Here is a 14,434-nt window from a genome sequence, read left to right as displayed (position 1 = left end):
AAGACCTTAATTCGGAATCTGACTGCATGCCCAGTTTGGTGACTCCATCCCGCAGCTGGACTCCACGTGCCTTATGGATGTGATTCTGGGTACAGAATCAAAAAAACTTACATCCGCATTTTACAATGCCCTACTTCTCCCCCCTGCATCGACATTAGCATATCGACTTAAAACCCAATGAGAGTTAGACGTGGGGGAGCTGGATGATGAGATGTGGGAAGAGGTATTATCCTCAAGCAAATTGGTCTCCCCGAAAGTTTTGGATTGCTTAACCCAGCTACACATACTACATGGAACCTATTTAACACCTATTTGGTTATCTAGATACAGACCACAATACAATCCACTCTGTCCTAGGTGCGGGGTTTTCATTGGCACCTTTTTTCATTTCATATGGTCTTGTCCTCTTATCCAGGGTTATTGAATTCAGGTGGTTCGGTTCCTTCATGATAAAATTGGCTCCCCTCTTACATTATGCCCTAAGCAATGCCTACTTTGTCTTCTCCTTAGTTCGGAAACTGACAAATTTCAAAGTATTTTCTTACAAGCAATTCTCTTTATGGTCAGATTATTGATTGCCCGTACTTAGCTTCGAGCACTACCACCTGCTTTTCCATAGTGGGTCGCTGCAATAAATAGTATGCTACCATATAAGAAGGTAATTTATATGCATAGAGGATGCCCTGTTAAGTACCATAAAATCTGGGATAAGTGGCTTGACTCCACATCTACGCATGGTGTGGAGGATGATGTGTGATTGCAGTTTGTTTACTTTGCCCTTTACTTGTCACGTATATTTGTTTCTGTGGTAGAGGATCTATGTTAGCTGATCATTGTTAGTTTTCTTTTACTTGCCCATGGCAAGTGTTTTCCTGTTTGTGCACTTACTTTTTTTTTTGCTATTACTTTGTCCCCATTCCCATTGTATGTATGATGTGACTACATGTATTCTTCTCTTAATAAAGAGTTTGCTTGTTAAAAAAAAAAACTACATGGTACCAACCTCATTCTGTATTTATATCACAAGCTTGCTTGCTGTCCTGGATGAGATACATGCATTACTCAAACTCAGATTGTATTATGTTAATTTTGTCCTTTTATCAATATTTTCTTTGAATCAGGAGAATAATGCAAATTTTTACAGTTTGATTATTCTTGAGTGTTCCTGTCAACTTTATAACTTTTTTTCCTATACAATGTAAGCACTGTAATTTGCTTATTACCTCTTCATTGCTGCTGGGGTATCCATGGTAATGGTAATATGGCTTCAAAATGTAAATGTGACATTATCAGATTATAGTAATGGGGAATATGAAATTAACATTTAATTTTAAATTATAATCTGTAAACATGTGCATGCAAAGAAAATAACAACAAGGTAAACAGTGCACCCGATAGTCTAGTAAGAACTTAAAAGGTTAAAGATAAAACACACTCAAAAAGGAAAGTGTTAGACCCACTTTTCTGTAGCACAGAGATGTTCACCATCATCCAGTCAAAGAGGACCCTCCTCCTAGGGTTGGAACTGAAAGCAGTTTGGAATGCTGGGATGGGCACGTTAAAACATGCTTTCTCTAGGTGTCACCATATTGTTTGCCTAGGGGTGCCTTCTTGTTGTTTTTGGATACTGGCAGTGTAGCAGATTGCCCCTTGACTCATCATTCTCAGACTCCTTTTTCCACAATCCCTTGGATTCCTGCAAATCCCTGTTTTCTCGTAAGCCCTTGGGCTACTGGACAAACCCAGGGAATATACATTTCTATGATTCCTGCCCTCTGCTGATCAGAGAGAGGTTCTCCACTATTAGTCCCGACATGTTGGCAGCCAGGCAGGAGCCCAGTAGCATGTAGTTTTTACAAAAGACCCAGCCACTGCAGGAAGCACTGAACCAATTGCTAATAGAGTACTGCATTTCAAATGGGGTGGCCCTGCCTTTCCAGTCACCTACCTGTGATACCAGCTGGTCACCTGCATTGCCAGCCCTGAGATCCCTTTAGGTTTACCTTGTGTACCCAGACCCACCCTGGACTTCACTGTAAGAGATGCTGTATCTAAGTGCATGTAGCTTGTTGTGCACTGTACTGTTTATTAAAATAGTGGCCATTCTCTAGTATTTGTGGCTATAGCCTTTTAGAGACTGTATTAAACTATCACCTAGTACCCTTATTGAGTCACAGAGACATAGCTTGTATGAGCTCCTCTTTGTTCATAATCGGTTGCACTGTATGCAAATTATTTTGCAAGTTTGACCCTGTTTACATTGTTAATTCTTCTCTGTAACTGTTTAGTAAACTTCGAGTTAAAGCTGCCCTCTGTCTGATCATTCAGCCAATTGTGCATCCTATTACAGTGGGATCCTCCTGACCATTGGTTAGTCAGAAGCTCAGGATGGTTGTGGTATCCCCTTTGGATTTTTCCTTGGATTCAGGAATTGGTCTTTGATTGCCTTGACAAGGTTTGGATTTGCATTTGGGCTCTGAAATATATATCTTTTCTGTATGTAGTGGTAACATTTCTACTACCCCTATACCTTCCAAATATAGTATACCTTTTATTATAAACATTGTAGTTACCTTGCCTTGGGGTTGAATGAATTGTACCTGCAATAGAAAAAATAGGGTTAAAAAAAGAACAAGGAGGAACAAGCAGGTACATACGAGGCAGAAAAAGAAAGAAAAGGATGATATCCCTGGACTTGCCACCATCCAAAATATAGTGCAATGGCAGCTTCCACTTTTTTATATTAGGGTTCTCCTTAAAATAATATTATTTTGTTTGGCTTAACAGTAAACAAGAAGAAGAGTGGAGACAAACGGTACTGCAATGTCACACTTACCCCTAACGCAGGTGGTCAGGCACTATAACTGACGTCTATGTTCTTCATCTATAGCATCCCCCTTAAGGCAAGCAGGCCCACTGGTACTCTGTTGCCCCCAGGTCTTATACACAATGCTATAGTGCCAGGCTAGCATGCTGGGGCAGGCACGTATTGAGCACAGCAAACAGATACTTGCAGTTGGCAGACAGGCAGAGTGGTTCAATGACACTCCAGTCACAAGGCAGGCAGGTTGAGAGTAGTCAGGGTCCAATCCATAATCATAAGGTAGGCAGAGTTCAGAGAATAGTTGATATCCGATCCAAGGCCATACACAGGGGAATCCAAACAGCAGAGCAGGGCATACAGACAGGAAGCATGGGCACCATTTACACATGCTATCACAAGCATGAGACTGCAGGCTTGGCTGACTTAAATCAGGTTTGGTTTCCATCCAGAATCTGGCCACATATATCACTTTGCAGGTTGGCAGACAGACAGGGAGAATGTATCACAACCAAAAACCTGGATGCTGGAATGAGACCAGTAACAGTGATGGAGCAGGAGCACTAGACACTCCTGACATGCAGGGGATATAAAAAAGCCACCTTCCAAATGGTCCTGTTCTTTTTATTCTATAGGTTCTTTCTATTCTATATTGCTGGTGGATCAAAGTACAATTTAAGTAACCCTGACACACACATGGAAGAATTATACATATAATCCTTTTATTAGATTAAACTAGGATTCAAGTGAGACCAGTGATGAGAAGGGCCCAAGGATAAGGAAGGACTAATGTGTCCCTCAAGTGGCAAGATCATTGAAAATGTGCTGTGCAACCTACACTTCAGGGATGTGTGCCCAGAAGTGTCCACCTTTTCAGCATAGATTGAGTAAGTGTACCAAAACTGATAAAATAAAAAATGTTCAATTGCCAAATGTTTGGACTGAGGTCTGCAAAACTTTGCAACTGTGATTAATGTATTGCTAGTGCATTGATTACCGCCTAACCCGGATGACAGGTCCATGCAAAGGCATGGAACTTCTATTAAGGGGCTGCAGGAAGTGCAGGCTGGACTACAATTGCAGTGATGTTACTGCCCTTCTTCTGATGTTCTCTGCTGATTTTCTCTGCCCCGGTGGCAGTATGTTGTGCCACTATGGCAGAGAGTGTGTGGTTCCAGCTGCTGCCAATTATATCACTGGTGTGTTTCTAGGACATAATATTCATGTGGGAATAGTAGGTGGAACCAGGTGCCATAACTTATTGTCATTAAGACACCTATCTAATAGTCGTTTTACAAATTGCTAGTGTTGCCTTTATGGGACACAGTCCTTACTCGTGGACAGCGGAAATGTTCCACAATAGCACTATTTTTTACCTTGGAGAATGTAACAGGAGAAACTAAATTCACATATGTTGGAAGAAACACTTTAACATTCAAGTTGACTGGAACAAAGTCAGGAATTAGAGGAGGTAGTTCTCATTGGTAGAACATGAATGACAAACAAGATGCCAAGGGCAGACTCAGCTCCGTCTGCAATACAATCAAATTTGCCCCATCTAACCATTTATATTAAAAGCAGAGGGTATTGTCTGCACACATTTACAAATATATGCATAAGCCACAGTGCTCAGCCCAAGGGACCTCCCCATATACTGTTTGTTTGTGATGTGCATTTCCCTTTCATGTGCACCTTGCTGCAAAGGTCAGTTATAGGTTGGAGTGGTTAACACTTTTTTGTACAGTTGGATGAATTGGGTACAGGGATGCACTGGATGCCTTCACTGCCATTGTGCTCTTGCTGGGCACCATGTGCGTTCCTGTGCCTTTAAAGAGGAGTGGGCTCCCTCCAGGCATACCTGTCCTTAACTACTTGCCCTCCTGAGGCTTTACCCCCCTTCCTGACCAGGCCTCTTTTTGCTACTCGGTGCTGTACTAATTCAACTGATAATTGCACGGTCATGCAATGCTGCACCCAAACAAAAGTTACGTCCTTTTTTTTCACACAAATAGCGCTTTCTTTCGGTGGTATTTGATCTGCTGTGCGCTTTTTATTTTTCACGCTATAAACAAAACATTTTGAAGAAAAACTATATTTTTTACTCTCAGCTATAAAAAATATACAGTAAACTCAAAGTTAGTTATAAATTTAGGCCAAAATGTATTCTGCTACATATTTTTAGTAAAAAAAAATCCCAATAAGTGTATATTGATTGCTTTGTATGAAAGTTATAGCGTCTACAAACTATGGTATAGATACTGCAATTTAACTGACAATTGCGCGGTCATGCAATACGGTACATAAATGAAATTTATGTCCTTTTTTCACACAAATAGAGCTTTCTTTTGGTGGTATTTGATCACCTGTGCACTTTTTATTTTTGGCGCTATAACCAGAAAAATTTTTGAAGAAAAAAAACATTTTTTGAAAAAAACAATATTTTCTCATTTCTGTCATAAAAAATATCCAAAAAAACTAAAATTTCGTCATAAATTTAGGCCAAAATGTATTCTGCTACATGTTTTTGGTTAAAAAATCCCAGTAAGTTTATATTTATTGCTTTGTGTGAAAGTTATAGCGTCTACAAACTATGGTATAGATAATGGAATTTACACAGCTTTTACTTTCTGACTGCCCATCACATTTCTTGAGGTGCTAAAATACCAGGATAGTACAAACACCCTCAAATTACCCCTTTTCGGAAAGTAGACACCCTAGGCTATCTGCTGAGAGGCATATTGAGTCCATGGAAGATTTATTTTTTTCCACAAGTTTCTGGAAAATGACAAAAACATTTATTTTTTTTTTACACGAAGTTGTCATTTAAATTATTTATTTCTCACACAAGCCATGGGTATATGTGGAATTACACCCAAAATACATTCTGCTACTTTTACCAAGTATGGGGATACCACATATCCAAAAAAACTAAAATGTTGTCATAAATTTAAGCCAAAATGTATTCTGCTACGTTTTTGGTTAAAAAAATCCCAGTAAATGTATATTTATTGCTTTGTGTGAAAGTTATAGCATTTACAAACTATGGTATAGATGATGGAATTTACACAGCTTTTACTTTCTAACTGCCCATCACATTTCTTGAGGTGCTAAAATACCAGGATAGTACAAACACCTTCAAATTACCCCTTTTCGGAAAGTAGACACCCTAAGCTATCTGCTAAGAGGCATATTGAGTTTATGGAAGATTTTTTTTTTTTCCACAAGTTTCTGGAAAATGACAAAAACATTTTTTTTTTTACACAAAGTTGTCATTTAAATTACTTATTTTTCGCACAAGCCATGGGTATATGTGGAATTACACCCCAAAATACATTCTGCTACTTCTACTGAGTATGGGGATACCACATGTGTGAGACTTTTTGGGAGCCTAGCCTCATACAGGAGCCTGAAATCCAATGACCACTTTGAAAGCCTGAAGGTGCGTAACTTCCTCATTACACTTCCTCACTACCTATAACAGTTTTGAAGGCCCTGACATGCCAGAATAGCACCCCCCCCCCCCAAATGACCCTTTTCTGGAAAGTAGACACCCCAAGGAATTTAAAAAGAGGCATAGTGAGTATTTTGCAGATCTCATTTTATCTCACAAGGTTTTGAAATATAAAAAAAAGAATAGAAAAATATGTTTTGTTTTTTTCTTCATTTTCCAAAAACTTGTGGCAACAACAGAGATCTGCAAAATACTTACTGTGCTTTTTATCAAATTCCTTGGGGTGTCTACTTTCCAAAAAGGGGTCATTTGGGGGAGGGGTTAGGTACTATCCTGGCATTTCAGGGCCTCCGAAACTGTGATAGGTAGTCTGGAAGTGTAATAAGGAAATAAAGCCCTTTAAAAGCCTGAAGGTGCTTATTGGATTTTGGGGTCCTGTACTTGGCTAGACTGCCAAAACGTCTCTCACATGTGGTACCCCATACGCGGGAGAAGTAGCAGAATGTATTTTGGGGAGTAATTCCACATATACCCATGGCATGTGTGAGCAGTAAATCATTTAAGTGACAATTTTGTGGAAAAAAAGAAATATTTTTTTTTGTCATTTTCCAAAAACTTGTGGTAAAAAAATAAATTCTTCTATTGATTCAACATGCCTCTCAGCAAATAGTTTGGGGTGTCTACTTTCCAAAAAGGTGTTATTTTTGGGGGTGGGGCATTCTATGCCCAGCATTAGAAGTTTATGCCACACATCACTCACTCTTCTAACCACCTGAAGACCAAGCCTTTCCTGACACTTTTTGTTCACATGAAAAAAATCTGTATTTTTTGCTAGGAAATTAATTTAAACCCCCAAACATTATATATTTTTTGAAAGCAGACACCGTAGTGAATAAAATGGTGGGTACTACAATTTTTTTATGGCACATAGTACTCGCGCAGCGATTTTTCAAAAGCAAATTTATTTTAAAAATACACTTTTTTTACTTTTAATGCACAAAAACACAATATATTGGCCAATTATTTAGTAAAATATAAAAGATAATGGTATGCCGAGTAAATAGATACCAAACATGACATGCTTTAAAACTGCGCATGCTCCGTGCAATGGCGACAAACTGCAAACATTTTTAATATCCATAGGCAACGCTTTAAAAGCCTTTACAAGCTACCATTTTAGATTTACAGAGGAGGTCTAGTGTTAGAATTACTGCCCTTGATCTGACGTTCACGGCTATACCTCACATGCATGGTGCAACCGCTGTTTACATACCGGCACAGGGTCAAGGCTTGTGCACACAGGTGTGAGCGCATGGGAGGGCCAATTTTTATTTTTTTTTTAGGTATTTTGGTTTTTTTTTATTATTTTTACATTGTACCTTTCATTTTTTTTTTGATCACTTTTAATGCTATAACAGGGAATGAAAATATCCGCTATAACTTCAATGGGCATTGTCATATATTCTTTTTTGAGAAATCTGGAGTCTATCAGACTCTGGATATCTCCTCTGCCCTTACATTATCTAATCAAAATCTGATCAGATGCTTTCCCAATTTCCCAATTTACAAATGGCGCTGTTTATATCCTGCAAAACTGAAGTGATGAAATGCTTGTAGCTTCCAAATTCTTAGACTATAGAGATGATTGGCACCACTCTGGTCTCCAATCAGCTCTATGGTTAGCTGGCAGAAACACCGGCTGCATTCTCAGGTTCCCCCGATGGCACAAGACTGCCCGAGAAGGCCGTGGAAGGCAGCGGGGGAGGGGGGCATCATCTCCCGCTGCTTGTAAAAGCAATCCTGCAGCTAATTAGCCACTAGGATTGCTTTTACATGAAAGCCGATCGCTGGCTGAAAAAAACGACACCAGGATGATGCCTGCAGCTGTAGGCATCATCCTGGTATAACCATTCAAAGTCCAGTGATGTACCAGTACGTCGCTGGTCCTTGTTGGGTATATATACTATGTTCTTTTTTTTTTGTATGCAGCCTGTGGACTGAATGAAAAAATTAGAAGAAAATTCTGCCAGAAAAAGTGTGTGATATGCCCACCATTAGAATATACCGCCCTGTGTCCACCCACTTCTAATGGTGGGCACACATTGCCACAAGCGCCAGTTCCAAGATTGAACAAATGTCTAAATAGTGGCATGCTTGAATAAAAATTGTCCACGTATAAGTGGTACCCCATATGGAAAAAGGATGACACCAAGTCCCAAACTATCTTGCCACTGCTCCCCATGTAGTCTGGGCATCCGGGGGGCTCCCTCATAAATCCAAAACTTACATGTATATCCTGTTGCCCTCTCACAGGTCTTCTACATCTTGACCCCATATCTGGCACGCTTGCAGGGGAGAAATTGTTTGAATGCAAGGCGGCCAGAAAAATTAATGAGGGACTCCTCAATGCAGATGTTTTGCTGGGGAGTATAGACCTCTGCAAATGTTTGGTTAAGGTGATTTGCGAGGGGCTGAATTTTGTGAAGCTGGTCAAATTCAGGGTCACCTTGAGGATGACAGTGTTTTGTCGTTGAAATGCATAAAACACATTATACTCTCATATCTATGCCTGGCCATGGCAGCAGAGAACACGGTATATGATGAATCGGGTCTACAGACCAATACAGCCGCAATTCATTTCTTTCAGTAATGCCCATGTTGAGGGTTAGGCCAAAAAAAATGTAAATTCGAAAACCATAATGAGTTTCCATGCGACTGGTCTGGCAAGGTTTGAATTTGGGTTGGTGGCGTTAAATTGATGTGCATATAAATTGCTTTCATCCATAATCAACGCATACAGATATTCCGTGAAAAACAGCTCCAAAAATCAAGGAGGTATGTGAAAGACCAGGATGTACTAGACCGCTGGTACTCGCCAGTTCACCAAAAGGTAGAGCGGCACTAGTACTGGCACTCTGCTGCATATGAGAGTCATCAAAATTTACCGGCAAGTGCTAACAGAGATCAGGCCTGATTCTGAGAACACTGCGGTTTTGTGTGCAATGTATCAAGTGGCAGTGACCTACTGACACTGCACTTGCTGGGGGAGAAGGGGGGGTAAGCGTAGGGGTTAAACGCAGGTGCTGGCAGGTGCCGGGGCTGATCCCGCTAACGCTGCATTTTTGGGGGCGCTATACTAATGTGAACGCTGGTATAGTACTGACCTGATCAAAGATATTGACCCGTTCAGACACTATACTAGCAATGGAGGTTTATTGTGTATAAGCGTGTTCCTAGCAATCAAGGGGTTAAATGTGATGACTGGTGTACTGACGGGCAATCTAACGCTATCTGGGAGGGGCGTGAAAACCACGGGAGCACGAATCACGTATATATATATATATATATATATATATATATATATATATGATTTTGTGCACCCATGCCGCCCTGTAGTAGTATTTCTGCTATAGGGCAGTCAGGAAGCGGTTACAGAAGCGGTTTGTGTTACGGTGCTGCGTTACTTTAACTGACAATTGCGTGGTCATGCAACACTGCACCCATATTAAATTTACATACTTTTTCCCCACAAATTGAGCTTTATTTCAGTGGTATTTGATCGCCTGTGCGGTTTTTATTTTTTGCGCTATAAAAAAAAAGGCTGACAGTTTTGAGAAAAAAAAACAATATTTTGGACTTTTTGCTATAAAACATGTCCAGTGAAAAAATCTAAAAATCTAATTTAGTCATAAATTTCTGCCAAAATGTATTCTGCGACATGTCTTTGCTTAAAAAAAATTCCGATATGTGTAAATTAATTGGTTTATGTGAAAGTTATAGCGTCTACAAATGGCAGGAAAGATACTGGGATTTTTTTTCATTATACTAATAATGGTGGTGATCAGCGACTTATGGCGGTGATCAGCTATTTATCACAGTGATCAGAGACTTATGGAGGGACTGGGGGACTGCGGTGGACATTTTGACACTGGAGGGAAACTGACTTGGGGTCACTGACATCCCCAGTGACACCAGTACAGTGATCAGTGCCAAAAAAAACACTGACACTGTACTAATGGCACTGGGGAGGAAGGAGTTAAAATTTTTTAGGTAATGAAAGGGTTAACTGTGTGAGGGGAGTGTTTTACTAGGGGGCGGGGGGGTACTTCACAGGAACACGCTGATCCTGAGAGATAAACTCTTCTCTCAGGTTCAGCGTGCTCTGAACTGACAGAGAGCAGACTTGCAGTGTAAACACTGCAGCCATGCTCTCTGTCAGTGATTGCCGGTAATCGCCGTGACCCGGCGGGTAATGACATGCCGGGACCCGTTGATGGACACCAGCTACCTGTTTTGCAGAGCGACGTTAAAAGACAGCCCTCTGCGCAGAGGTGCCGCAGTAAAAACACTGTGGCTGGCGGAAACCAGTTAATCTATCCATTCTTATATGTGATCCTACTATGGAGGATCTGGAAACCTTAGGACCGCAGTATATATAGGAGTCCCTTAGTGTGGACACTGCTGCTTACGCATATATTAGCAAGTGTGTGCAAACAAAACCCTTTGCTTTTAATTAGAGATGAGCGAATCGAACATGACGAAGTGAAATTCGTTTCGAAGATTAGGAAATATTCGATTTGCGCCGAATCCGAAAATTAGCAAACTTCGGATGCACGAATCGAATTTTCCCAAAAATGGCGGCGATATGTGTGGCGACGGAGCGGGGATCTCTGGGAAGGCACGCAGACAAGGCGCGCTGACCCATAATGCATTCATTCATGACATGTGATCGCATTAGCCAATCAGCAGCGAGCCAGCCAGCACTGTGTAATGGTGGAGCTATAAATCGCGGCCATCTTAGAATTCTCCATTAGCCTCCGGTCATTCAAGAGAGACAGACCTCTGTGTATTAGGGACAGAGTTAGGGCCAAAGAGACTTTAGGGCCACAGAATCGTTACTTAGGGACACAGAATCGTTACTTAGGGACACAGAATCGTTACTCGGGGACACAGAATTGATACTCAGGGACACAGAATTGTTACTCAGGGACACAGAATCATTACTCAGAGACAGACACAGAATTGTTACTCAGGGACACAGAATTGTTACTGAGGGACACAGAATCGTTACTCAGGGACACAGAATTGTTACTCAGGGACACAGAATTGTTACTCAGGGACACAGAATCGTTACTCAGGGACACAGAATCGTTACTCAGGGACACAGAATTGTTACTCAGGGACACAGAATTGTTACTCAGGGACACAGAATCGTTACTGAGGGACACAGAATCGTTATTCAGGGACACAGAATTGTTACTCAGGGACACAGAATTGTTACTGAGGGACACAGAATCATTACTCGGGGACACAGAACCGTTACTCAGGGACAAAGAATCGTTACTCAGGGACACAGAATTGTTACTGAGGGACACAGAATCGTTACTCAGGGACACAAAATCGTTACTCAGGGACACAGAATCGTTAGGGACACAGAATCGTTAGGGACACAGAATTGCTACTGAGGGACACAGAATCGTTACTGAGGGACACAGAATTGTTACTCAGGGACACAGAATTGTTACTCAGGGACACAGAATTGTTACTGAGGGACACAGAATCGTTTCTGAGGGACACAGAATTGTTACTCAGGGACACAGAATTGTTACTCAGGGACACAGAATTGTTACTCAGGGACACAAAATTGTTACTCAGGGACAGACACAGAATTGTTACTCAGGGACACAGAATTGTTACTCAGGGACACAGAATTGTTACTGAGGGACACAGAATCGTTACTCAGGGACACAGAATTGTTACTCAGGGACACAGAATTGTTACTCAGGGACAGACAAAGAATTGTTACTCAGGGACAAAGAATTGTTACTCAGGGACACAGAATGGTTACTGAGGGACACAGAATGGTTACTGAGGGACACAGAATTGTTACTCAGGAACACAGAATTGTTACTCAGGGACACAGAATTGTTACTCAGGGACACAGAATTATTACTCAGGGACACAGAATTGTTACTCAGGGACACAGAATCGTTACTGAGGGACACAGAATCGTTACTGAGGGACACAGAATCGTTACTGAGGGACACAGAATTGTTACTCAGGGACACAGAATTGTTACTCAGGGACAGACACAGAATTGTTACTCAGGGACACAGAATCGTTACTCAGGGACACAGAATCGTTACTCAGGGACACAGAATCGTTACTCATGGACACAGAATCGTTACTCAGGGACACAGAATCGTTACTCAGGGACACAGAATCGTTACTCAGGGACACAGAATCGTTACTCAGGGACACAGAATCGTTACTCAGGGACACAGAATCGTTACTCAGGGACACAGAATCGTTACTCAGGGACACAGAATTGTTACTCAGGGACACAGAATCGTTACTCAGGGACACAGAATCGTTGAATTAAAGAGTATGTCAGACAACACGCAGAGGAGTGGCAGAGGAGGCAATGTTTCAGGAGCGAGCAGACCTGGCAGCAGAGGAAGGGGTCGAGGCAGCACTAGTCGCAGCCAGAGGCCAGTGCTCCCGGTGTCATCCAGCGGTCGTGTCTCCACCGACAACCCTGCCGTCATCGATTGGTTGGCTCGGTCGTCTTCCTCTTCCCAGGTCACCTCTGACACCTACAGCCAACGGTCGGTGGGTACGTCAGACACAACCGTTAGTTGGCATGGCCCGGGAGCAAGCCCACTGAAATCACGTGTCCTCTACCTGCCCCTGTCCTTTGGTGTTCCCTCACCAAGCGAAGTATCGCATGCTGTGGGCTCAGCCCCACTGTACAGTGAGGAAGAGCTAACAGAGGGCGGTCAGGAACGGGGGGAGACATCCGCCTCTTCAGCAGCCAGGCGAAGAAGTACTGGCGAGGAGAGTGGCTCGGTAGCCGGTCTAGAGACAGGTCTGTCTCCTGACCCACACGCAGCCGAGGGGGCTAGTAGTGAGGCGGAGACCCTAATTGATGATGATGAGGCTGATCGCACTTGGCAGCCTCGTCGTCATCAGGCTATTGCTTCCGCATCATCAGGAGAAGAGGGTGCCAGCTTGGCAGCGAGCAAAACAGTCGGTGGGTTGCCCAGGAGGCAGCAGGGTCGCAGCAGTGTCAGTGGAGGCAAACGGCCACGGAGTAGAGCACCAGCTCCACTGCAGCCTACCACCACGGCCAGTAGTGGTGCCGGTGTGCATGGAGGAAGTAGCAGTCAGCCAGTGAGGAGTAGCGGGGGCAAAGTTTCCTACTCGGCGGTGTGGCAATTTTTCGTCAAGCCGCCCGAGGAAGTAAACGTAGCCGTATGTCGACTATGTGGCCAGAAAGTCAAGCGTGGCCAGGGGGCCCATGTTGGGACTACAGCGTTGCGTCAGCATATGCAGCGTCACCATTCGGTGGCCTGGGAAAACCGTGATAAAGATACGGCGGTTCTGCCTGCCCCAGCCCCCGCTCCATCACCCGCTCCGTTACTTGCTCCGTCACCCGACGTCAATCGCCCTCTATCAGCCAATCAAGGCTCCAACACCTCTGCTGAGGGGAGTTGTCGCTCGTTGGCATCTTCCGCTCGTTCAGATGCTCCTTCTCCTGCTACTCCTCTTCACGGATTCCGTCAGCAGTCTTTCTTGGAATCCGTTTCCAAGAGACAACAGTTTGCGAGCACGCACCTGACGGTGCAGAAGCTGAACGTCCTCCTGTCCAAGTTGCTGGTGCTGCAGTCCCTCCCTTTCCAAGTGGTGGACTCAGCACCTTTCCGAGAAATGATGGCTTGTGCCGCGCCGCGGTGGAGAGTGCCAAGCCGGCATTTCTTCGCCAAAAAGGCAGTGCCAGCCCTGCATTCACATGTAGAAGAGATGGTGGGCCAGTCTTTGAGCATGTCGGTCTCTGCCAAAGTGCACGGCAGCGCCGACGTGTGGAGCTGTAACTACGGGCAGGGACAGTACATGTCATTTACGGCCCACTGGGTGAACATGGTGCCGGCACAGCCGCACCAGCAACTTGGACAGGTCACGCCGCTTTTGCCTCCACGTTTGCACGTCCTTGGTCCAGCAAAGATGTCCGCCTCTACCACCTCTTCTTCCGCCGTGTCCTCAGCCACCACCCCCGTGCCAAGTCCCATTACCCAACCGGCATATTCCATGTGCAGGGCGCAACGGTGTCACGCTGTGCTGCACCTGGTATGCCTTGGCGAACGTAGTCACACAGGGGAGGA

General features: G+C 43.3%; 1 protein-coding gene across 1 annotated transcript in view; it reads right to left on the bottom strand.

The window, feature by feature from the left end:
* Nucleotides 1–14,434, bottom strand: part of LOC149455541 (allurin-like) — a 72,852-nt gene that overhangs the window by 46,452 nt on the left and 11,966 nt on the right. The window contains exon 2 of the mRNA XM_089685962.1: nucleotides 2,574–2,600. Within this exon, the coding sequence (XP_089542088.1) occupies nucleotides 2,574–2,600 (27 nt within the window). The remainder of the gene's footprint in view (nucleotides 1–2,573; nucleotides 2,601–14,434) is intronic.

Source organism: Staurois parvus, unplaced genomic scaffold, assembly GCF_062004578.1.
Source record: "Staurois parvus isolate SC_StPar_1 unplaced genomic scaffold, SC_StPar_1.0 ptg000390l, whole genome shotgun sequence".
Classification (NCBI taxonomy): domain Eukaryota; kingdom Metazoa; phylum Chordata; class Amphibia; order Anura; family Ranidae; genus Staurois; species Staurois parvus.
The sequence above is the reverse complement of the archived record's forward strand: the minus strand, read 5'-3'. Positions and strand labels throughout refer to the sequence as shown.